The 25,890-nt window shown below is 39.0% G+C and overlaps 1 protein-coding gene across 1 annotated transcript; it reads right to left on the bottom strand.

The window, feature by feature from the left end:
* Nucleotides 1–7,426: 7,426 nt before the first annotated feature.
* LOC107077211 (E3 ubiquitin-protein ligase TRIM39-like) lies at nucleotides 7,427–16,155 on the bottom strand. Its single transcript, XM_015346001.2, has 8 exons — nucleotides 15,977–16,155; nucleotides 13,436–13,546; nucleotides 12,710–12,814; nucleotides 11,470–11,616; nucleotides 10,785–10,811; nucleotides 10,310–10,336; nucleotides 9,712–9,738; nucleotides 7,427–9,428 (listed from the first exon to the last, which is right to left on the bottom strand). The coding sequence occupies exons 1-8, from the start codon at nucleotides 16,071–16,073 to the stop codon at nucleotides 8,911–8,913; spliced, it is 1,059 nt and encodes a 352-aa protein (XP_015201487.2). The 5' UTR covers nucleotides 16,074–16,155; the 3' UTR covers nucleotides 7,427–8,910.
* Nucleotides 16,156–25,890: the final 9,735 nt, after the last annotated feature.

The raw sequence follows: 25,890 nt of genomic DNA, 5'->3' as shown, positions 1-25,890 counted from the left end.
CATTAGCCAGTATTTATATCATTGTTGTTAGCAAATGCATAATCATTACGTACTATCCTATACTATATTCACTTAACACACACTCCATTATAAACATGTTAAAATGTAATAAAAAGTAAAAAGCAACCTCCTCATCCAACAAGATGTGAGCAAAGAGGAGTCTCTGTGATGCTTTTTGAGACCCTAGCTTTTTTATATTTAGCTACCACTACCATCTACTGTGTGTATATTAGGTACATATTATGCTATACTACTGTTTTTATTTTCCGCTACCAAAATTTGCCTTTGGATTTTCTCTACGTGGAAGTAAACCTAAAAAGAGGCATATCATGTCCACGAGCTACAGTATAATAATAAACTATTTTTCTTATCTTGCTTTTATGAAATATATCTATTTTTAATTCGTTCAATACTTAATGCACATTTAATGCTGTAAAACAAAGTTTAAAATTAGTAAAAGACTAAACGGTATACAACTATAAATGGGAAAAGATTGTCCCTCAGCATTGAGCGGGATTCAAAACCAGGTGTTGTCTGGCAGCGGCCCTAATGCTCCACATGCCACATTAAGCTTTCACTGCTCCACCTGTCGGTTTTACAAAGTAGTGCACCCCCACAACTGAGTACAGTATTTTAAAAAAGCTGTGGTACCTTAAAGCCACTGAACTGCAAACTACTGTGGTATCTCCTATGTATTCTGAATGGTTGGATCTGTACTATTTCATTTTAAGGCTTGTTGTAAAGTCTTGTCTTGAACTGCTCCACTGGGATGCAGTATTTTTAATTGAATTAAACCAGTTGAACTGTTTTTTACTGCCACTGTAGATAGTATTCACATTTACTCATTCATATTTTGAAGTTATCGATATGATTTAACATTGAACACATTGTGATATATAAAAATAATAACATGGAAATATAGTGTACTTAATATGTACTATTTTATTTTTTTTAAAAGGAGTCTGTATTTGTTCAAATAAAAACTTGTATCCTGACCGGGAATAAAACACAAATGCCCAGATTGATAGGCAAGCACCAAATCCATTGTTCCAAATTGTACATTGTACTCAGACTGCTTAAAATGTTTCCAAAGTAATCATGAGTGAATGAGTCAAAGACATTGATGCAGATGTTTACAAAGAGGAATATGGTTATACTTTGAGCTATAAAAATATTTTATATTTAAATCCTTAAATTAAAATGTTTCTTTAGATACACAATTTCATATTATATTCGGTATTAAGCTCTAAAAAGTACACAGTTTTTAATTGCAATAATAACAGCAAGTATTCATAGAAAAGGTTGAAACATAACTTTAAGGTATATAAACTTAAGAATTTGCCTCAAAGACTTGGTATCATATTAGACACAAGGCTCTCATTTAACTCTCATGTTAAAACAGTATCGAAAACATGCTTCCTACAGTTAAGAAATTTTGCAAACCTAAGGCAGTATCTCTCCACTCAAGACACGGAGAAATTAATACATGCTCTTGTATACAGGAGGTTAGACTACTGCAATGCCCTACTATCAGGGAGCACCCACCATTTTTTCAACACCTTACAGCAAATTCATAATGCAGCAGCTAAAATTGTTACTATTAACCGAAAGTATGATCCTATAACCCCTATACTTAACTCTCTTCATTGGCTTCCTGTCAGGTACATGGCAGACTTCAAAATCCTCCTACTTACTTACAAGGCTCTCAGAGGTCAGACACCTGTCTATCTAATGGAACTTATTAATGTATACCATCCAAGTCACCTGTTTAGATCACAGAATAAAAAAAAAACAGTTGGCGGTAAAGCCTTTAGTTACAGGGCCACTATCTTATGGAACATTCCCTACCCCCTATTCTGGATGCCGAGTCAATCTAATCCAATTCAAATCCAGACAGAAGACCCATTACTTCAACCTAGCCTACTCCCACCTTATATTATAGCCTGCTGCAACCATGGCTGCTGGTGCTGCTGTACATGCCATTGTGTGTCTCTATTTTTTCCACCAGGTAAATACAGTACATCTGTTATGACCAAACTATCCTATTCTCCTCCCTACATGTCCAGTTGGTGCCCGGGCTCGGCACCATCTGAGTTGGATGCTGCATCACTGCCATGGATCCAAGAGGGACATCGTGGATATAGCTATCGTTTAGGAGGATTTTGATGGTCATGGTCTACAGAGATCTGCATGGAGTACTGACGTACAGAAGACATGGTGGATGGATGGATGGATTCATACGCTCATTCACTTATTTCCTTTTTTAAAAATTATATAATGTTTGCCAAAAGGGTTGGGCAGCCAGCTGACCTTGGACCCTTAGAGGTTTTATTTTCTCCTTACTAAGGAGTTTTTGGTTCCTCTCCTCTGTTGTCTTCTGGTCTTTTCTGTTCTGTATTCACAACATGTTTGGTTACTTCCATTGTTAAGCGCCTTGGGGCAACCTTGTTGTGAAAGGCGCTTATTAAAAATAAATTGAATTGAAATGAAGTTTGTGAAAACAGTGAAAAATCACCCTGAACAAAATACAATTTTAAAATACAAGCAGTTTGAAATTATTAGTTGTTATTAATAAATCACCTAAGTTTGAATGTGTTGTGATATTTAGAAATACCTACACATTCGATATAGTGTTGATAATATTTACTATTTTAGTTTTTCAAAGACGTGTTTATTGTTAAAAGAAAACTCATGGCGAGAGTGGGGTTTGAACCTCTGGCCTTCAGCATGTGAGTCATGCACCAAAACCATAACACCAACGAACCATTTGAAAACCTAGCCTATAACCGTAAAAAGCAGGCAAAAAGGTTCCAGGGAATCGCGGGTGAATGAATCAAATTAATTAATAAATATTCATCAATAAATATGACTTGAGTCTCAAAATTCAACACTAAAATTAATATATCATCTAAATAGTGTATGAATGTGAACCTTAACCCTACCTGGGGTGTCAATTGAGCATTTCCGCGATCTATATCTGAGCCTCTATGGGCATCGGATTATGACATGTTACCCAAACCTAAAGGTATGAGTGGGAAACAATTGAGACCGTTGATCAAAGCTCTTGCAATTAAATGAGAATCTATAATGCTCGGTGGCAACTTCTGATCCCACCGACTCTGTTTTGGGATAAAATTACTACGGGCTGCACCGCTCTATCCAGGTCCCAGAGAGTTTCTGGAGAAAAAAATTTCAGATAGGACTACAAAAACACCCGTCCTAAACCTGACATGGGCCCCAAAATCCAACACTGAGCTTAATAATTTTCTAAGTATTTTGTGAATGCTAACCCTAACCTTACCTGGGGTGTGAACTAAGCGTTTTTAACCATATTAACTAACTGATAAAGTTCTACTGTATGTATTTATCTGTTTTTTTCAGGGTATTACTTTTATATATCATATTTACATGTTTAATTCACTTTCATGTTCTCATAGCTGGGCACTGGGGCCCCCTGACTTTCAGACAGGTGAAGGTGACAAACGTGTTAAAAATTCACAGAGCTCAGCGCAATTTAAATTAATGAGAGGCTATGAACAGAAGCAACACCTGTGTCCATGTCAGTGGTTTGATTATAAATTATATAATATTAGTTATTAATAATAAATAACATAATAAATCAAATTCCAAAAGTTTAAAAACTACTTAACGTCTTCTCTTTCTGTTTCATCTAAATGAGACAAATAGAAAGTAAAAGCAGTCAGGATCTCAGAGTTTACCAAGAGTCAGATACATTTTGCATAACAAAGCCTTGAAAGAAAGACCTTAAATGTAGATCGGATATCTCTGTAGGTGTCCAAACAACTGAATGAAATAAGCTGCAATAAAGTCAGGCAGACAGATTTTAAATTTTTGAAGCAAATTAGCTCTGCAGAGTTTGTCAAAATCAGCTACTTTGGAAGCAGTAAACGACTTCTCAGAAGGTATCCATTACTCTCATCCAAATAACGGTTTGATTTTTTAATAATTTTGATTCCTTGGATGGTATGCCTCAAGGACTCATTACTTGTATAATCTAAACAAAACATCTGCTTGGAACACCATTATCTTGACATGCAGGTGTGAAGTAGGATTAACAGCATCTGTTTTAAAAGGTTTCGGATCTGTGGTAAGATTTGTATCTGTTGTAACTTAATACAGTGGTGAATATAATTGCGGTTGTAATGTTCATCACCTAATATTGTGATTACTATACATGTGTGTTGTGGTTTTGGGGTTACAATCAATTGAACACACATTTTTATTTATTCTGGAATACTGTGTGTTACATTTTGTTAAATCACACCATTAGGCTATATACTGCAATGAGGAGGAAAATCATACACAGGACATTTTTCTCCCAGTCAGGATTTTGTTAGCAGTGCTTTCTCATCTCCCTATGTGCCACACACGCAAGTCACATGAGGTCAGATCCAGAGATACAGTATACCAAAACAGATAGAACTGTAGTATGATCATTTAGCATATAAATATACCGTGTATACTGCATGATTTTTTTAGCCACTGCAATACAATATGTGAAACATATTTTTATAATCAAAATGTAATCATTGCTGAAATTTGCTTTAAGGCAAAATATAAATTATAAATTATGCGGAAGTCACAACAAGCCACAGTATAATAATAAACTTTTTTATATATCAAAATAAAATGTAAATGTAAATAAAAACAACATTAAATATTTTACATATTGTAATACACAATTTAGAATTAATAAAGGTCTAAGCAGATCCAATTTAAATTCTAGAACTAGAAAAAGATTGTCCCTCAGCATTGACCAGGATTCGAAAGCAGGCATTTTCTGGTGAATTCCCAAATGCTGCCTCACAGCACGTGCACCTTTCACTTCTCAACCTGGCAGTTTTACAAAGAAGTTCAGTAGAAAAACAGATTTAAAAAATGGGGTGCGTTATGTCGGGAGCACCACAAGTTACTACAGTATCTGGCACGCATTCTGAATGGCTGGATCTGTAGAAATGTTACTGGCTTCATGCTGTAACTGTGGCAGACACCCCTCCTTAAATGATAGTGTACTGTGAGAGAACTGCGCATAAAAACCTGGGAATTTAACAGTTGCAGGACCCACACTGATGTAATTCAACCTACTCTAAATAGACCTGTCTGAATGCACACTTGACTCCTACGTGGAAAGGGAAGTAGCAGTGTGATATTACCTCAGCCCGGTGGATCTTGGGCCCTTCTATTCTTTAATGTCAGTACCAGTACAGCAACGATCAAGGCTGCTACATTGTGTCATCCTGTTCTTGCTCTGGCTCACCCTTTCAACATCTCTCTTAGTTTCAATCTGAACTGTATAAACTGTGACCTTTCTTTAAACATCCAAACTTTACCCTAATGCAGCAGAGAACAGTAATTATATATAAAAACAATAACATTCCTGGTTATTTATTTGAGTATCATACCATCAGCTGATACATATTGTCACAGAGGCCGGGAGCTAGCCATTGAGAGAGACCAGGCGGTAGGACACTATGTGTATCGGTAGGAACGGAGCGAACGAGAGGGTTCACCCGGGCTCAAGGTATTGGGTGGAATCGGAGTGAGACATAAACCCTCAGGTAGCAGACGTGGGGTGACCTGGTGAGGCGAGCCTCTCGACAACCGATCCCAATGTTAAGTGAGAAGGAAGGCGAGACTGGGAAGTATAAAGCCCCAGACACAAGAAACACCAGAAGTACAAGAAAAACAAAGGAAAACTAGGAACAGGACAGAGCAGGAGTGCCCTCTGTCTGTGGAGGAGCTGCCCCCCCAAGGGCAGCTCCTGACACTCAAAAGCTATATAAGCTTCACAGCACTGGGGGGAGGAAAAACCTCATTTAACTGAAAGAAAACCTCTGAGAGTCCACGGCTGAGAGCTACCCCCTCCTTCAGGGTAAAAAACCTTTATTGGGTGGAGGAAGGGGGGGTAGATAAAGTTCCGGGGGAGCGAGACAAAAAAAAAAACAGACAAAACATGTAACAAAAGCACATACAACAAAAAGAAAGCCCTGACGGAACAGGGGAACAAAAAACACATAAAAATGACTGACAAAAAATAGGGAGACAGCGGGCCCTGGAGCCCGGGACGGGGAGACAGCGGGCATGGGAGCCCGGATAGACAAAACACGAAAAATAATTTTAAAAAATCACACACAAAAATAACCACTGAACAGGAGGGCAAGGAACAATAACAATACCAGGGAGACAAGGAAACAGAAGCCAGGTAGGCCAGGGAACCAGAAGCCAGAGTGGCCAGGAAACCATAAGCCAAGGTGGCCGGGAAAACAAAAGCCAGAGAAAGAAGCAAAGGGAGACAAGAAGCAGAAGCCAGGGTGGCCAGGAGACCGCTCGTGGGGTCCAGTGTGGGCTCATCATTCTGTCATGGAGGCCGGGAGCTAGCCGTGGAGAGAGGCCAGCGATGCAGTAGGACCCTATGCGTAGCGGTAGGAACGGAGCGAACGAGAGGGTTCATCTGGGCTCAAGGTATTGGGTGGAGTCGGAGTGAGACATAAGCCCTCAGGTAGCAGACGTTGGGTGACCTGGTGAGGTCGACAACTCTCGACAACCGATCCCAATGCCGAGCGAGGAGGAAGGCGATGTCACGCCCGACATCCCTCCCTAGAGGGCACTCCACTGCTCCCATTATTGTTCGTGTGATTAAGCTCTCCAGGTGTACCCTTTTAGTGTTATTAGTTAAAGAGCAGCTCCTCCAGTCCTCTGGGCTCATCATTAGGGTAAGATGTCGCAAGGCCCGCCTAGCACCAGGAAACCCTACGTCCGTCTCCTGAGGGCATAGGCCTCATCCCCGACACCTCCCGCTTCCTTAGCCCGGGGTCTGGAGGATCTCGCCCCGTCATCCTTGGACCTCCATGTTTCGTTTGTCCGTGTGCTCTCCCCTCCCGGGGATTTTAACTTTGTCGCGTCCCAGGATGGATTTCTCGTTGATGGACTCTCGGACTGTGCTTTGACCTGCCCTTGGACCCGTTTGGATTTGGATGCCGTTTTGTCTTCCCCGTACACTGTCTCACGGATTGTCACTATTATTTTGTGCACTATTAAACCCCTGTGTGTTCCTTTTTACCACACCTCCTGTTTTCTCCAGCTCTTACTGCATCGCATAGGGTCTTCTGCAAGATCTGACACGGATTTCAGTCCGTGTTCGCGACAGGTGAGACCCGGAAATATAAAGCCCCAGACACAAGACACAAAGCACAGGGAAACTAGGAACAGGACAGAGCAGGAGCGCCCTCCGTCTGTGAAGGGCGTGACACATATATATGAAAACATTAACACTCCTGCTCAATTTCAGTTCAGCAGTCACATTGGTACAGTTGTTAGCAAATGTATAAATATTAGATTACTTATCACACACAAGCCCGTATTAAAAAATGTTAAAATTTAATAAAAAGTAAAAATCAATTTCCTAATCCAAGAAGATGTGAGCAAAATAATATCATGGGATGCTTTAGGAGAACCCGGCTCATAAGAGTGCAAAACTGCCTGTTAAATGAAAAAAAAACAGGAAGGAATGACTACATCATGTATACATGAAAACTTGTATAGTTACTGTACACAGGGGTCTTACTGAGGTGTCAGGAGAAGGGCACAAAGGACAAAGAGGAAAGGTAAAAATAGCACAGAGCTTTCAATAGGCCTCTTCATTGACATTTCAAAATCACACACGGGTCTTTATCAAAATGGGAAACCAAATACACAAAAAAAAAATCATTATAATTCATAATCTGAGAATGAAGACAAACCAAATAAACACTTATTTAGAGACAAAAAATCAAAGCTGTGTTATGTTGTAGCTCTAAGATGTTGGGTAAATGAAGGATTAGATCTACAACAGTGCCTGAAGACTTCAGCGTTTTTATCAGCCTAATTGATCTGGTTATTGGATTAGTGGATGGTGCATTCCACTGAATTCTAATACAGGTCTTTGCTCCGCCTAGGGGCTCTCCGTGTACCACAGTTTGAGAACCACTGGCTTAGTGGAGGGTGCATTCCACTCCAATCCACTGCACGTCTTTGTTCCAGCTCTTCCTTCATTATTGAACAGACCTTCAGCCCCTGGACCCCATAAGCAATTAAGCATAAAAAAATAAATTACATGATTAGACAGAGCAAAGCGCTATATAAAGACAAGGACTGGAGGAGTTCTTGTGTTTTGATGTGGTGATATACTGTACAGATATGTTTGAAACCATCTGTGCAGTGACCTTATAGCAGGATTGCTCAACGTGTTGCCCTTCCAATCCACTCCAGTCAAGTCCAGGATGTTTTTACAACCAAAGAGCAGTTAAGGTGCTGGCTGTGTTAGAGTTCTGTGATGGGGTGGAAGAGATGGGCTGTAGTTTGCCCGCCATGTACTGTAAATCTAGAGATTATTTAATCCAGGGGAGTCCAGTCCTGCTCCTGGAAGGCCAGTGTGTCTCTAAAGTTTCAATCACTTTCAGTTTGCCATTTCATAATTTAGAATTGCAAATTATTTTGTCACACCCAATCAACTGTGTTTGACATCTTGACATCTCAGCACATGGCTATGACCCTGTGACCTGTGACTTGACTGGTCTTTTAACATGTGACGGGAGCAAGAGTAGACCCTGTCACCCACAGAGTGTAAATGAGATTGAGGGATGTCTAGAAGCCCAGTTGAAGTTGGATGAATGAAGGCCACAATGTGGGGAGTAGACAGATAACAGAAAGGCACTGAGCTGCCAAGCCATGTAGATTCTTATAGATGAGCATTAACTATTACTGGCTTATTCTGACCACTTATCAACCTCTTTCAACCCTTAACAGACAGAGCAAACATTTTACAGCACAGACCCACCAGGACCAGGATCTCTAGCCCCTGATTTCGATATTGAAATCTGGCACATTATACACAAAAAATACAAAGTCTAGTTACAGTTTAATAATCAGAGAAGGAACAATGGAAATGCCCTTTTTGCTTTCTGTGTAGAACAATGGGTAGTATTTTTCTGTGAAATGTACATTAGCTGTGTAAATGAGATTTTGAGTCTCCACTTTGTAAAATGACAGCTGCCCTTCCTCACAGTCTACATAGACCCCCACTCTCTGTGGAAGCAGATCCTGAGATAATGATGTTCGGGGTTCAGTAACGAAACTAAACTTGCCATTATGCCACAGCTCCACTGTCCAGGCCCCTTTCTCAGGTCTAAGGTATGTATTTCTAGGAGCAGATCCCCTGAAGATGCCCACACCCCAGTTCAGATTATCCCTCACCTCCACCTCCCAGTAGTGCCTCCCTGAGATGAATCCCACTTTACCCAAAACACCCATATTGTCAGTAAATCTTGTCGATGCAGAGGACTGAGGAACATCAGACAAGACTGCACGTTTCCCATCCTTGGAGATGTTCAGGCTGATGTGGGCTGTATCAGGGTCCAGGACTACGTCCGCTGGAAAGAATGACAATGACAATATATACAGAGGTTTATGCCTAAACAAAGGAAATAACTTTTACATTCACTAGAAATTCTTTATATTAATTTCTTAAGAAATTGTAAGTGTTAGGTTGGAGAAAAAAAATTAACTCATACAATATAACATATTCAATAGTATATCACATTATTTAATCTAATATTATCCAATGAAACTCTTCTGTTTCAACTATTCCCAGAAGAGTATATTTGTATACATTTATAGAAAACACTGTACAATGGCAGCCATTGATTTGGATACCTGATGCATTTTGAATCCATTTCCACACTAGGAGAAAGAAAAAACAAAAATTGTTAAATTGTTAAATTTTATGTATTAGGATACAGATTTTCTTCCAAGGATTACTCAAAGACAGACACATTTTTTTTTCTTATTCAACAAGTGAATACTTCCAAGTATAAAGGGCATAAATGCTCTCTACATCTTTATATAGATGATCCTGTACCTCCTCCCAGAGGGTAGGAGAGTACATTCTAAAAAGAGTGGATGAGGGGGGTCGACAAAGATTTTATGTACAAGATATATGTATATATGTTGCCTGGTAAGACAAGTTATAGAGTCCAAGGATGTGCCAGTAATGTTGCCAGCACTGCCAACGTTGTTTGGATTAATATTCAAACCTATCTGTGGCAAAAGAACAGGCTCTTTTACAGTGTGAGTCTGATAGGAAAGGAAAAATGAATATGTATTTTTCCTTCACTAAGCAACTACAAGAGCTAAGACACTCTCCCCAGAGTCATGGAAAACAATTCTTAGCCATGATTCCTTGAATTTAAAATTCTGCTCAGATAAATTTGAAAGATTTTGTCATAATGATCTTAAATATTGTTATTCTTACCTGCTCTAGGTATGCTTCCTTCTCTCTCTGTAAAGAGCACACAACACATGTACAATGTCAGATATTTAATTTTTTCCATCATATATAAATGATACTGATTTATTTCAGTTATCGGTGTAAGAGGAATTGATAAATGTTAGTTTCCTGGTGGTCAAAGAACATTTCCTTTTGAACTCAGCCCATACACAAATAACAAGATTAACTTTATGACACCTAATATTAATTGAGCATATGTGCAAAGAAAGAAAAGAAATAAAACTTCTGCAACTGTATAGATGACTTTAGAAAACATTTTCTTAATACATCGATACATCTCCAAAACTTCAATTTCTTTGTTGTCCTTTGGAAAAGTTTGAAGAAAGAAGAGTAATACACAATACAACTTAGAAAGCGTAATGTAATTCCTTTTTGACAGAATCCTCCTGACACATGAGCATGAATAGACAAACATATGATAGAAATTAAACTCACTTACTGGATATTTTAGTAAGAACAGAGCAAGCTTAATGAAGTGAAGAGAGAAAAAAACAAGATTAGTGACAACATGGTGGGACACTGACGCTGTGTGAAGTTTGGCTCCGCCTAGTGTTCACAAGCAGTCAGGGCTCAGCTCTCCGTATCTAGATCAGCAAAACCTTCTCTCTTACATGGTGACCAGATTGTCCACAACGTTCTAAACAAGCTATGATATTTTCGCTTGATATCAGTGTACTTTTGAAGGTACTTGTATTTGTTTTGCCATTTTATTGCTTCCCTACATTGTCTGAAAGAACAATGTGAAGCTTCAACATAAGTCTTTTCTGGTTCAATGTGTTTCACACTTTGTATTTCACATTTGTTTTTCTTTCCTGCATGCAAAGGCAGCACAAATCCTTCACCCTGATGATGTTTATTATTACTTTATTAGACAGCATCTGCCAAGGATTTTCCCTAAATGTTCAGAAAAGTCTACAATTTTATATGTTTTTTTTATAATTTTATTTGCTATTTCTACTATTTCTATTTCTAATATTTTCTAATCCTCCTATTTAATATTATTTACTATCTTGACCTAAAAAAATATGCTAAATCTGACAGCTTGCGTAGAAGTCTCTTTTGAGTCAGCAGTGGATGGAAATAATACAGAACAGAAAACTTTGAAAATCCACACTTGTACCAACCCATCATATAGCTGCTGTTGCACAGCTGGACCAGGGTGTGTCTCTTTATGGCGTTGTTGCAGCGTTTAGCTTTTCCATGAACATCAGTCAAATTGTCTTGCAGGTTAAAACAGCTGTTGTGAATGTCCTCCAGTATTGTCCGCAGTTCTAAGTATAAAATGACAAGTTTACAGTATGTAGCTGTGCTTTTCAAGGAACACAAAGCAAAGGCACACATTATATGTTACAGAAACAATTATAAAACAAATTGACTATTCTGAAACCACGAGTAAGGCAAAATAATACATTAAAAGCTTTGGTGAAAAGATTTGAATAACTATTTGTCTTCTCACTATTATCTCCAGTAACTGCTGAAGGACCCTGAGTTTCCTCAGAATGATCTTTTCTTTATTTTGTCTAGAGAAGATATTGGGACACTGGAATTGGGGAGATGGTATACTGTAAGTGTAGGTTTAAGCAACTAATTGTTCCAGTGGGTTTACAATAGCAGCAGCCATATCACTCTGCAACTCACAACTGGCAACCCACTGAAGCTAAGCAGGGGTGAGCCTGGTCAGTACCTGGGTGGGAGACCTCCTGGGAAAAACTAAGGTTGCTGCTGGAAGAGGTGTTAGTGGGGCCAGCAGGGGGTGCTCACCCTGTGGCCCATGTGGGTCCTAATGCCCCAGTACAGTGACGGGGACTCTATACTGTAAACAGGTGCTGTCCTTTGGATGAGACGTAAAACCACAGAGAGTCACTCTGTGGTCATTAAAAATCCCAGGGCGTTTCTCAAAAAGAATAGGGGTGTAACCCTGGTGTCCTGGCCAGATTTCCCATTGGCCCTTACCAATCACAGCCTCCTAATAATCCCCCCCTATGAATTTGCTTCATTACTCTGCTCTCCTCCCCCCTAAGAGCTGATGTGTGGTGAGTGTTCTGGTGCACTATGGCTGCCGTCGCATCATCCAGGTGGATGCCTCACATTGGTGGTGGTGGAGGGGATCCCCATTACCTGTAAAGCGCTTAGAGTGGAGTATCCAGAAAAGCGCAATATAAGTGTAAGCAATTACTATAATTATTATTATTAAAATAAAAACTGACACAGACCAGCATGTTAGCAAACCTACTGCAGTGTTCATCTGTATCTGTGTTGATGACCCGAGGACCCAGGCTCTAATGATCACCTGGGACTGAGACCTGAGAGGCGTCATTGCGCCCTGAAACACAACAACTTACCCAGATAGGTAAATAACAATACCTTGTTTAAAAGCAGAGGAGCTCCTGTTTGAAGATGAACAATTTATGTACATATGGGAGGTGCTTGGGGATAGAAATTGGGCAGATCTTGTTGGCCTGAGAAAATCTTAAATAAAAATCAGAAGAGAATTACAGTCATGGTATTGGAATGATCCTATGATTTTGTTTTGAACAAGGTTTTAAATAAACCTACTTTCCCAATAACCAAACATAACACAACAGTCTTTTTGAATTACACATAGGGCTTTTAAAAATTAACTTCATTCATATCGCACGGACAATTAAATCATCTTCCATCGTCATTTCTCTTTTCCTGCTATATCTTTTAGATGGTAGAGGTGTAAAAGGTACTGTAGTTACAGCACTGGAGAAATAATTATATTGGAATAGAGATTCTATCAGAATAGTGTCCCACAGGAGGCGGGAAATACTGGGATATACTGTACAATAGTAAATAAAGAGGCAAGGAGATATAAAAGACAGCATGCAGACAAGTCAGGAATGACTGTGCTTCCTGAGAATACAGAAAGGGATTCTGCTGTGCCTACTGGAAGTACAGTTGCTGACGAGCTAGTGAGTGAGGGAGGAGAAGCTGGGAAGGTAACACTGATACACTTCATGTTTTGTCCTCAGAATTCCACTGTTCTGAACAGCCCAGGCATCATACTAATTTGTCTTTGACATTTCTGCTACAAATATCGAAATACACATCAGTAACTGTACTTACAATAAGAACTGAAGATGACAGCTGTTATCAGGAGCACACAGCTCAAACCTGAGCAGATGAGGGCCAGGATCTTGTACGGAGAACCGTCTCTTTGGAATTTCTTTTCCTGAACTGAAAATAAAACTTTCTAAGACATTCAGTTTTTTCAACATATCTCTCCAAAGGTATACGGAAAATCATACGGACAACCATTTCCTCAGGACTTTATTAAATTATAGATACAGATATAGAGATACTGTGTATCAAAGTTACTTTGAAGTTCATTGGCTTGCCTGCATTTACAGTACCAACACTGCAATGGTTTTGACATTGTGTATTAATGGTGTAACAAATGTGTGCTGTGTTAAATTACATTTTGTAACACATCACCTGTGTAACTGACCACATTGTAATTGATCCAGATCATTGGAAATAGGTAATATAATGGCCATCCTATCATGTTTGCCCTGGCTACTGGACTGTGGGTTATCTAATCACCAGGAGCTCCTGTGAATAAATTCTTGGACCTGGCAGAGCTCAGGACTCTGCAATTGAGTGTGGACACTGGGCACCCCAAGCTTTGCTCCAAGTATTTCACCTCTCTGGTTTGCCTGTTTTCTAATCCCTGCTTCGTTCTCCACTAGGTCCCCGGATCACCCCTCCGGCTTTGTTTGCTTTGTTTCACTGTCCTGGAATTAGACTGTTGCTCTGTCTTGACTCCTGATTTAGCCCCTTGGTTGGTATCCTTTCTCTCTTGGTTTGAATCCTCGTCTGTAAGACCACGGACTTGGAATGTGTTTCCTTGGCCATCCGCAGTACTTCATTCCCCTGTGTGTTTGGCTACTCAGTTCGTCAGTCTGCAAGCAACCTGCTCTCCAGCTCCAGAGGGCACAATCCCCTGCCCCCACCAGTGTCAACAATAAAGGAGGTAGTGTGTGTAACGAACAGTTCTTTCCGGACCCTATGCAGAGGACACAATCCAGGGAAAAGTGAAGAAAACATGGGGGAAAAAGCATGCAGGATACAGGGATGAAAACAGGGGGCATGTCCTGGGTGCGCTGGTGTTTGGGGGAGGTGTGGCCAAGGCACACAATCCAGGAAGAAGTCCAAAGGAGAATCCAAAAGGAGGAAAAAGTCCAAAGCTTATGTCATGTTATCTCTCTATCCTATCTTTTACCCCACTGGATCCCTGTCCCTTCCCTGGAAAAGCTTGAAATTCCCACCTGGTGTGCAGATATCCTCACTTTGTGCTCTATATGTGCTCTAACACAGAAGGAATAACCAATTAAGATTAATAACCAAGTAAGATTTCAGGTGGGCCAAGTTCCCAAGGTACCACTGCCACTCTGAGGACTAAGAGACACACTGTCATGATTGTAGTCCCTCCCCCTTAAAGCTTTGGTTTTCTTTACCTAAGCCTTCAATTTCACATTTTGATTTGAACATTTTGTTCACAGATACACTATTGCTGAGAAACAATAATATATTCTGGATTTTATAAAAAAAACAAGATAGGAACAGCTACGCTTATTAAGTAGAAGGGTGTAGCATAAATGGTAGCATCGTATGAGGAAACTGCATGTTAAAGACCCAGGAACAGACCTACAGGTACCCTACCTACCCTAAATTGAGCCTGTGTCAGGGCACACCTTTCTTACCAGTGGACTGACATGGAAAATTCAAGGGCGTTACTTGATGTAATCTTTTTCTAGCTTTCACTCACTCTTTCAATGTCTCTTTTAGTTTCTATCAAAACCACATAATCAATTCACCATCTATAAGACTGCAACGATGTGAGTAGACAACCTCTGTCTGCACTCTCGGCCTTTAATTGGCTTCCAAATAGGCACAACAAATTCCCTGATAATCTTGTGAAAATGCAGGTGTAGTTGGCCTATTGTAGAATTCACAATCTGTGGTATAGATATGCACACTGCTCCCTTATTATATACAGTAGTTCATTCCTCAGATGAAGGTATCTGGGGGCTGGGATCTTGTATGGAGAGCTGTCTCTTTAGGATTTTGTCCACAGATTCCAGAACTAAAAAGATCAGCCTTTTCAGAATATCTCCCCTGAAGGTGTGTTGAAAGTCCCTCCTGGAGTGTCTGAATAGGTCTTTTACCAAATCTACAGGGACAAATATTTACCCAAGACACTGATTTAGGTAATTTTGTGAGTATGTTCAAACTGTTTAAGAAAGCTAGGGCCATAGAGTATTAGCAACCATTAATTTCTTGTAGCACAAGACGTTTTTACTTTTCGAATACAGATATACAGTAGATGTGGTATTTGAGTTTCTTTATAGTTCATTGGCCTGCTTGCAAGTACTACAATGTTTGTAATATTGTGTATGAATTTGTAATCAAAGCTTGTTGTGTTTCAACGTATAATGTAACACATCACTTGTGTAAATGATCACAATGGAATTGATTCTGATCATTAGAAATTGGTGATTAATCAGTGATTTCTGATCTAGATCTATTCAACCAGGCAGTATCACTCATCTACAGAATCAATGTGAAAAAGTCACACTTAAAGAAAAAAGGATGTGGCTATATTACCTCCTAGTCTTCCTTTGTTCTGCTGTTCTGCTTCCCCACCTTTGTAGCAGTTGGGTAACTTGTAACTATCTTCAATGTTGGCGTAAATCTCTTCCATGTTTTAATGTTCAGCTTCTGTCAATGCAGATTGACATGAGTCCAACACAGCACAGGAGATACTGGTTGTCACTACTGACAGCTGAAAAAGCCAAGCCTGACTTTATAAGGAAATAAGAAAACCCCCCTTTTTCTCTTTAATATATTTAACATGTCCTGTGCACTGACCTTGTGATCTCACCACAGGTTCAGTTCTTCCTCTGTTCTTCTGGTGATGCAAATGTTGATACTTTCTCATGCATCATCACTGTAGAAATATGAGGGCTGTGGTCTGATTTCTGCTCTTGAATTCAGAGCAGCACTGGAAATACAAGCGATCATTACACGAAAGAGATGAGCTCTTATAAGGAAGTAACAGAACACCTGTTTGGTCTGAGACTTAAAATACTCTGTGCACTGAAGTTGTGGTTTTACCACAGTTAGGTTCTGCCTCTGTTCTTCTGATGCTGAAATTGTCAGTTATCTTCCTGCACTATCAGTAGTTATATCAATTGCTCTGAGTAGTGTCTTTTCTTTGGTAACTATTCTTAAATCCTTAATAGAAAAGTCACGTCATGTCATGTCATTTGACAAACTGCTTAATACCATACGTTGTCAGGGGAGAAAAGTTGTATTAATTTATTGCTCCTGAACCCTTCACATGTCCATAAACTTAGCCCCCAGCTGGTCTGTTTCCTTGGCAACCAGTGTTGCATACCCCACAGAGCAGGAGCCAGGGCAGGCATGGCAACAACAATCAAACATATTCAGGCATAGAAAAAAAAGAGCTTCTTCAGTTTTCGAGAAGTTCTGAGTCCAAAATAACTTCTGAAGGTTTTTTAGAAGTATAGAAGAAGAGGAACTGAAAACTGTGTTTCATGAAAAAACATGATTACCAGTTACCATTACAAGTTCCTCTTGGGATACCTTGTTAATAGAACACCAATTTTTAATGTAATCTTTTACACACCTGTTTGTGCAGTTTAGCTCTGCTGACATTTGCATGAAGCCTAGAGAAGTAAAGGAAGGACTGTAACTGGAAGGTAAGAGGGTGCATGTGGGAACACATGGAGGAATTGCATTTATAACTGAGATTAGGAGGCAGTTCGTTAACCCATGGGTTGTAGGAGTTTGGAGCAAGCTACCTATCCATGCTGTAGTAGCTGATGCCCTTTCTTCTTTCAAGAAACAGCTGCAGTAGCTGACAGTTCTTTCCAGACCCTATGCAGACGACACAATCCGGGGTTGAGTGAGAATACACGAGGAAAAAAGGTATGCAGGAAGCGGGGATGAAAACAGGGGGGCATGTCCATGAAGTGCTGGTGGTCGGGGGAGGTGTTGCCGAGGCAAACAATCCAAAACAGAGTCCAATGCAAAATCCAGGAAAAGCGAAAGGTCCAAAGCCTTTTTCGGGCGGTCCATCCGATACTGAGAGTTAAAAAATGGAACCGGGACTGAACCGGCGGGGGGAACAGAGACTTAAAAACATAACGGAGCCAGGCGATTACAGGTCCTGGGCTCGCACGATATGGGAATCAGAGCAGAGCCCCGAACTGCGTGGGTGTCTGGCTTTTAAGGGGGGCGGGAAGGAGGCTGGAACATGGGGCAGGTGCACAAAATTAGGTCCGAAGTGAAAAGAACCGGAGTGCCCTTAAGGAGGAGGGACTATAATCGTGACATGAATGAGACCTTCTAGTCAATTAACTACACTGGCTAGATGGAGAGTATAGCCTCCTGCGATCTTCATATGTTCTTATGAGACCTTGCCTCAGGCTACATCCAAGGTTGTTCAGCCTGGGTCAGATTTGTTATAGCAAGATTGGGAAAGATGTTTTGCAAATGTCAGTACTAAGTACCAACCTACTAGATGACTATCCTGAGCAGACTCTGCATATGGTATAACCCATATCATTATTCCTTACATGCTGTCTGTGTACAGCTGTCTTCAGCATATGTCCTGATTACATCTGTAAGGTATCGATGGATCTAGCAAGTCATTAGTTCAATAAAGAGACTACACAGATTTTAGTCCTACATTATCTCTAAATGGTTTAGTTCACCAACCTGTTTAATTGATAACAATGGATTTATTCCTGGATGATAGAACCTTTTAACTTGTCCTTGTAACCCCCGAGTGAATGAACAGTCATTTGTATCACAGCAGATAATTTCAGAAGTACATTCTGTAATGTTTGTTGCAATGTATGCATATTCTGGCTTTATACTGTACCAATGAATTGTATACTGTACTGTACATTTAAAATCAATGTGTGAGACTATCACTTGCTATGTTTGAATGATTCCTAAAAGTTACAAAGTACTTCTGCAATTAACCATTAGATTTTCTGATTGTTACAATACATTAAAACCCCAGCATCACTACAGTCTTATACCTTCTTGTCAGCAATATCTGATTTTGTTCTCACAGGGGGCTGCAGTAATTGTAAAAGTTGTTGATGTTATTGCGGTTGTAGAGCAAGCATTGGATATTGGTGCAGTAGCAGTGGACCCTGGTGCTTTAGCAGAGGACGCATTCAATGCTGGTGCAGTTGTGGTTGAAGTGACAGTGGTTTTGTCCTTCAAGGGCACATGGGGGCTAGGCTTGAGCTCAATATGCTCTCCAGGAAGCTCTCCTTCCTGAGCTGAGGCTGCAGACGAAGGGGCCACTGTGGTTGCCAGTGATGGCTGACCAGTCAACATCAATGACACTGGCCTGAATCCAGATGGAGCCCTGCTTACAGACTAGGGGACTCCCTGAGTCTCTCTGCAGGAAGGGCCAGAGAGAGAGTGTGGGAGCCAGCTGGAGAAAGAGACAGATACAGGTTTAGAGTATCAACAGATCAAGGTTAATTGATTTATTGCCTACTCCAGGTCCATTAGCTTTGTACAGATGCTGTTAGATGAGGACACATTCTCACAAGAGTTGATTCTTATCTACAATTTGTTAAGGACTAGATTTTCTAAAAAAACAGATACAGATGCAACCATTCAAAATGCACGGTACAACCCCTTACCACGCAAAATTATTTACAATTCACCGCGTGTTCCGCAGTACGTGATAGGCTGGCCAAAATGACCGACGGGGCACTCGTGGTGCATTGGTCGTTAGTGAAAAGATTTAATAATTTAATCTCTTTACTGTGCTTGTTTTAATCCACTTAATATTGAATATTTATATGGAATTTTACAACGAAAGGGAAATTTTAGTAGCTGAGCATAAAAAGAAGAGGAGCATAACGCATCTGAAGGCCATAAACGATATTAATTTAGGAACATAAATATATTATGCAAACTGTAGTTCAGGTGGGTAACTACATCAGCATGCGTAGGCTGCAAAGGAACAATAAATAGTTTTATTCCATGCTGGAAAGAGAAGAAAGGAAACACATTGGGAACACATTCGTTTTCGAGCAGGTAATTGCTCACTTCTGCTGCTGTAGAGTGTTTTGGAATCTCCATGCTCTCCCTGCAGAGTTATCAACAATGAAAATGTCTCTGGAATAGGCATACTGTACTGTATAAATGATAAAGCGGAGGCTATGGAGAAAACAAATCACAATGGAAAGCAACTGATTTGACATGTACAGTAAATGTGACACCTGTGGTGCGTTGAGTGCATCTCCTTCAGTGTAAGCACATTTGCAAGGCTATTAAAAAAGGTTGATCGAGTTTCAGTCTGGGTGTGGCGAGTTTTGACTGTTTCCTGCCAGTCTTGGGGGAAAGGAACTTGTCTTTCATCGGAAGGTTGGCCTATTCTAATCATACATGAGAATATAGGGGAGAAGGAAAAGTGCCTGTGGTCATTGTTTTCACTGACACTGTTAACACAAACTCTGCTTAACAGATCCGCTTGTAAGAGCATGGTGACTTTCTGCTATCTTAATTTAGCAGGATTGGCACGATAAACACATTGTTTAATGCGGATGATATTACCCATGTCTTAATCACTGTACAACACAGGTTTGAGGCAGAGTGTCTGTTAATAAAACAGAGCGCCTTCCAATAAATATAACTACTGCAGGATTTCTTTATCCACTGCAGCTAAATGAGGGAAATTAAATCAGTCAGAATCTCGGAGTGCCAATTGTAAAAATAATCCTTCTTCCCTCCTTTGTTTGAATTTCGCAAAGAAATCCTGAATCACAATACCATCACTTATCCAGATACACAAATTCACGGCAGAGCCAACAATAAGCTATAATAGTGGACTATTTTTATGTATTCACTATATAAGGAACAAACCATAAGTAATGCTCTGATCGTGCTTTGAACCATTGGGTGCAGTGCTTTGTCCATTACCACTACAAGGACAATAAAAGTTTTTTTAAAAGTCAAGGATGTCAAAATGTTTCCGAAATGTCCACCTGTGATATTTTAGCTGCTTAGTTACAGGATTCCATATTCATATAACTATCAAGTGATGTTAAATCACAACAACATTTATCTTTTTACAATAACAGCAAGTGGTGTTCTTACTACATGTATTTTTTCTTAAAAAATGATAAAACATTAAAACTTTTTAAGTACACAATATAAGCTTAATAATGTTCGAACAAGCATGTTAAAACCAGAACCCACTAAGTTACCAAGTTAAAGACACTGATGCGTAAAATATTTATAAATAATTAAATCATTTATGATGAAGGTGGGAGGTTATGTACTTTTGTCCAACTGTGCAATCTTGCTTTTATAAAAAATAACGACTTTTTAATGTTTAATGATTAACTTGCAGTAATACACAGTTTAAAATTATTAAAAGTCAAAAGAGTATACAGCTTAAATTCTTAATTGGAAAAGTATTGTCCCTCTGCAGTGATTGGGATTCGAACCGGGCGTTTTTTTGTGACAGCTCAAATGCTGTACATGGGACATTAAGCTTTATTAACTCCACCTGGCGGTTTTACAAGGTGCTTCCGGATACTATTATCATAATTCAATTAAAATACGGTATAATGCAGTATGATGTGCCACACCTACCACGTTTTAATGCAGCGTACTCCGCACAATTTAAATGGCTGGATCTGTAAATAAATCTGTGGCAATACAACACAGTCAAGCATTCATTTCCACTGTGTAATCAAGCTGTGTGTTTGGTGTAAAAGTTTTTTGAAAAAAGCAGTGATTCATTGTTTTTTGAAGATTTGCATGACAAATAATGCAATGGAACTCTCTTCCAAGAGAGACTTGTATGCTCATAAATCTTCATTCAGCAATGTGTAACTCACACAATTGGATCAGATGTATATTTTCTGCCTTCCTCTATTCTCGAGACTTTCTGTTTAAAATACACTTTAGAGTATTTAGCATAATAGAAATATAGACAAGAGGAACTGAAATGGGCATTTTCTAAAACATTAAATATCAGATCCTCTTGGGATTAAACAATGCAGTATGTGGTTGATAGAAGGTTCTAAGGAACACAAATAACAGAGCCAACATGTTCAATGTGGAGACCCTAATTTATAACAATCTCCTTTATAAGAGCTGCTTGTACTGCTTAGCTCTGCTAATGTTTGCATGAAGCCTATAGACCACTAGGAAGGACTCTGGCTGCAACTGAGAGGTCAAAGGACACTTATGGAAACTACATGGAAATTCTAAACATATGCAAATGTTCTGTATTTCTAAGAGCTGAAAAAAGCTTTAGAGGAGAATGTGTTAGTCGGAAATGCTGACAATTATACTGTACATACTGTACATGGCTGGTAGTGGTAGCTGAAATTAAAAAATACACAACAGTTGTCCACTGTTTTGCAAATACTTTGAACATCAAAATCCTTATCTTGGTCGCTTACTGCGGTTATTTTGGAAAACGTTTTGACGTTCTTGTTCTGACTATATTAAAATGTATATACTTTAAAGTTATACTTTACAAGCTATAATGTTTTAACCTTTTCTATGAATACTCGCTGTCGTTATTGCAATGAAAAACTGAACTTTAGCAAATCTGCTTAGTAAGAAATATAAAATGGAATTGGGCAACTAAATAAATTAATCACAATAAATTCATTTAAGGATCTAAATATAATATACTGTATTTATATAGTTCAAAGTATTACTATATTCCACTTTCTTTGTAAACATCTGCACCAATTTCTTTGACTCATTCACTCATGGTTATTTTGAAAACATTTTAAGTAGTCTGTTTCCACAATCTTTCTAAGTGATGATTTGGTACGATGGATTTGGTGCGTGCCTATCAACTCAGACATCCATGTTTGATTCCCCGTCAGGGTACAAGGTTTTCTTTTAACAAATACAGACTCATTACAAAAATAAATAAATATAATGTACACTATATTTGCATTTAATTATTTTATATATCAGTATGGAGATGTTAAATTATTTCAATAAGTTTAAAATATAAATGAGTAAATGGGAATGCTGTCTACAGTGGGAGTAAAAACCAGCTCAACTGCATTCCAGTGGGGACAATTTAAGACAAGCTTTTAAAAGAAACGAGAAATCAAAATCATATGTATTATAATTATAAATAACAAATTAACAAAAATAACAAAGTGGTTTTAAAAAGACCACTGAAATTGAACTATAATAATGTATTTTATTATTAACAAAACAAAATTATTTATAATAAATAACAATTTCAACCTGCTTGCATTTTGTTTATGGGCATTTGTCACTGTTTTCACAGCCTTTGCTTTCTTATTAGCGGCCTATTTTTGAGAAACAATGTTTCAGTTGTCGTGGAGTCTTTATCAAAGAAGAGCCAGGAAAGGTGTTCTCATTCACTCAGTAAGGCATTTATTCATATTGCGCAATAGGGAAAAACAGCAACCACAAGTCTGTGAAGCAAGTGGGAGCTGATTTCCAAAGTAAAATAGGGAAAGGTCCCTTATTTTATACACTTAGCTGATGCAACACCTCAACTTGTTTACTTCATTATGGTTGGTTAGTAATACAAAGACAGGCTAGGCAGTAATTTTCAAGTCCTTATAGGTCTTACTTAGCCTTGAAGGACAGAGAAGACAGCTACGGGCAGTTTCACTTCCTCCTCTTTGTTGGTGCAGAGATAAACATATTCTTAGAACAACCCATGCCCTTGACTCGCTGGGTACAATCACACTTTGTTCTAACATCACAGCCCTGCCCGTAAATGACATTTTTAGGATAAAACACTTTTCTTCAGTAACTTTCCATTACACAGTTGTCGAAAACTTTGCAAACAAATGACACAGAGCCTTCAAAGCACAGGCATTTTAAAGACTGCAATTTGTGAAAATTTTCACAACTTTTATATAAACAACATCTAGTACCTGTTCCATTTTTAGAAACCTTATTTTGAATAAAGCAAATCCCAGGAGTTAGCAAGTTCATTACGCAAGAAACAATTATGCCACCTTTTTTATGCATCAGTTGAAACATTCTGAGGTCTCTTAAAAACATAAAAAAATGTAAAATAATACCGTACAGCATGATGGACAAGTGATTATTTTAATGTTTTAAAGAAAACCAAAAACAAACAATAATGTGTCCCAGCCTAAATTGAACATTGCATGACTTTAAAAGGTACAAAATACGATGTTATAATATTAAACACCACTTATTTTGCATGAAAAGTGGTTGCTTTACAATGATATGCCTTTGTTTCTTATTTTTGATTTTCTTTAAAAAAAAAAACAATATATAGTTGGGATGCGTATCTGGGGGCTTGTTCGGGATCATTGACCTGTTTTGTGGAACCGATATTTTTTCCTTGGTTCACGAGTCCAATTGGGATTCTTTTAATAATAATAATAATAATAATAATAATAATAATAATAATAATTGCTTACACTTATATAGCGCTTTTCTGGACATTCCACTCAAAGCGCTTTACAGGTAATGGGGATCCCCTCCACCACCACCAGTGTGCAGCCCCACCTGGATGATGCATCGGCAGCCATAGTGCACCAGAACGCTCACCATACAGTACATCAGCTATCTGTGGGGAGGAGAGCAGAGTGATGAACCAGTTCAGAGATGGGGGTTATTAGGAGGCCATGATTGGTAAGAGCCAATGGGAAATTTGGCCAGGACACCCTACTCTTTTCAAGAAACACCCTGGGATTTTTAATGACCACAAAGAGTCAGGACCTCAGTTTTACGTCTCATCCGAAGGTCGGCGCCTGTTTACAGTATAGTGTCCCTGTCACTATACTGGGGCATTAGGACCCACATGGACCGCAGGGTGAGTGCCCCTTGCTGGCCCCACTAACACCTCTTCCAGCAGCAGCCTCAGCTTTCCCAGGAGGTCTCCCATCCAGGTACTGACCAGGCTCACACTTGCTGAGCTTCACTGGGTTGCGAGTTGTGAGTTGCAGGGTGATATGGCTGCTGGCATACGTTTATGTTTGTACAGGCCTTTGTATTATGGGTATTATGGTTCTACAGATTGTATTACAGGTAATTGTGGCATCCATTGAGGCTTTAAATTTAGAGGATTTTAATCTGTGCCCGACTTTGGAGCAGTTTGAGAAATGTCACAAGGCAGATACTTTAATCTCTCGGTTTACTGGGGACATATCAGATGTTAAATCGAGGAAATGAGACAACACCTACCCCGATAAAAATCCATTCAAAAGGGACTCATTCCCCTCGTCTAATCTCCCAACGTTCCACACACGCGAATCCCATGAAGTCAGATCCACAGATATACCAAAATAGTAGCGTACACATGAGTGAACTGCAATATGATCATATGCTGTTCAAATATACTGTTTTTACAGACATATACCGTATGGTTTCAAAGCCACAGTACAATACTTTATGTGTGAAATATTTTTCAAAATTAAAAGTTACATTGTTTGCTACTGTAACTACTCATTGTTAAAATTTTACTTTGCACGCAGTACATGGCTTCGCGGAAGGAACCCATAAGTTTCATCCAGAACCTTGGATGTTATGCCTCAGGGACTCATTCCTAGTATAATCTAAACACAACACCTGGGCACACCACGGTCTTGACATTCAGGTGTGAGGTAGGGTTAATAGCTTCTGTTTAAGAAGATTTTGGATTTGTGTTAATATTTGTATCACCTAATATTCTGATTATTATCAATCAGTTGGTTTGATAATTGCTTTGTCACTAATCTTGTTTATTTTTCTCTCTTCACTTCATTAAGCTTGCCCTGTTCTTACTACATTAAGCTTGCCCTGTTCTTACTAAAATATCAAGTAAGTGATTCTGTTTTCTGTTGTCTGTTTGTCTATTCGTGCTCAGCTGTCAGGAGAATTCAGTCGAAAAGGAATTACATTATGCTTTCTGAGTTGTACTGTGTATTACTCTTCCAATCTTCCAACTTTTCCAAAGGACAACATAGAAATTTAAGTTTTGGAAATGTATCGATGTATTAATAAAATGTTGCATTGATTTTCTAAAGTCATCTATACAGTTGCAGAAGTAAAAAAAATAAGTTGTTTGTACAGAAGTTTTTTTTTCTTTGCACATATGCTCAATTAATATTAGGTGTCATAAAGTTTGTCTTGTTATTTGTGTATGAGCTGAGTTCGAAAGGAAATTAGCTAGTGTTCTCTGACCACAAAGAAACTAACATTTATCAAATGCTGCCAGGAGGTCATCATGGAGTGGTACTGTAGCTTAGCAACTGACAAGATTTAAAACTATGTATACAGTAGCTTTATACCACAGAAGGCATTTTTGCTTTTCAATGTAAGTTATCTAAGTTAAGTTATTTAAGGCTGCCTATCTTTCAGAAAAGCTTTTGATTTCCACCTGTATCTTGAGAGATGAAACGGATTTTGAGATATTGAAATAAACTCTTTCTTTTGATTATCTTTTCAAAGGAATCTTCAAAATCTTGTTGCAATATTCACTTTTA

This window comes from Lepisosteus oculatus, chromosome 4, assembly GCF_040954835.1.
Source record: "Lepisosteus oculatus isolate fLepOcu1 chromosome 4, fLepOcu1.hap2, whole genome shotgun sequence".
In the NCBI taxonomy this organism is placed as follows: domain Eukaryota; kingdom Metazoa; phylum Chordata; class Actinopteri; order Semionotiformes; family Lepisosteidae; genus Lepisosteus; species Lepisosteus oculatus.
The sequence above is the reverse complement of the archived record's forward strand: the minus strand, read 5'-3'. Positions and strand labels throughout refer to the sequence as shown.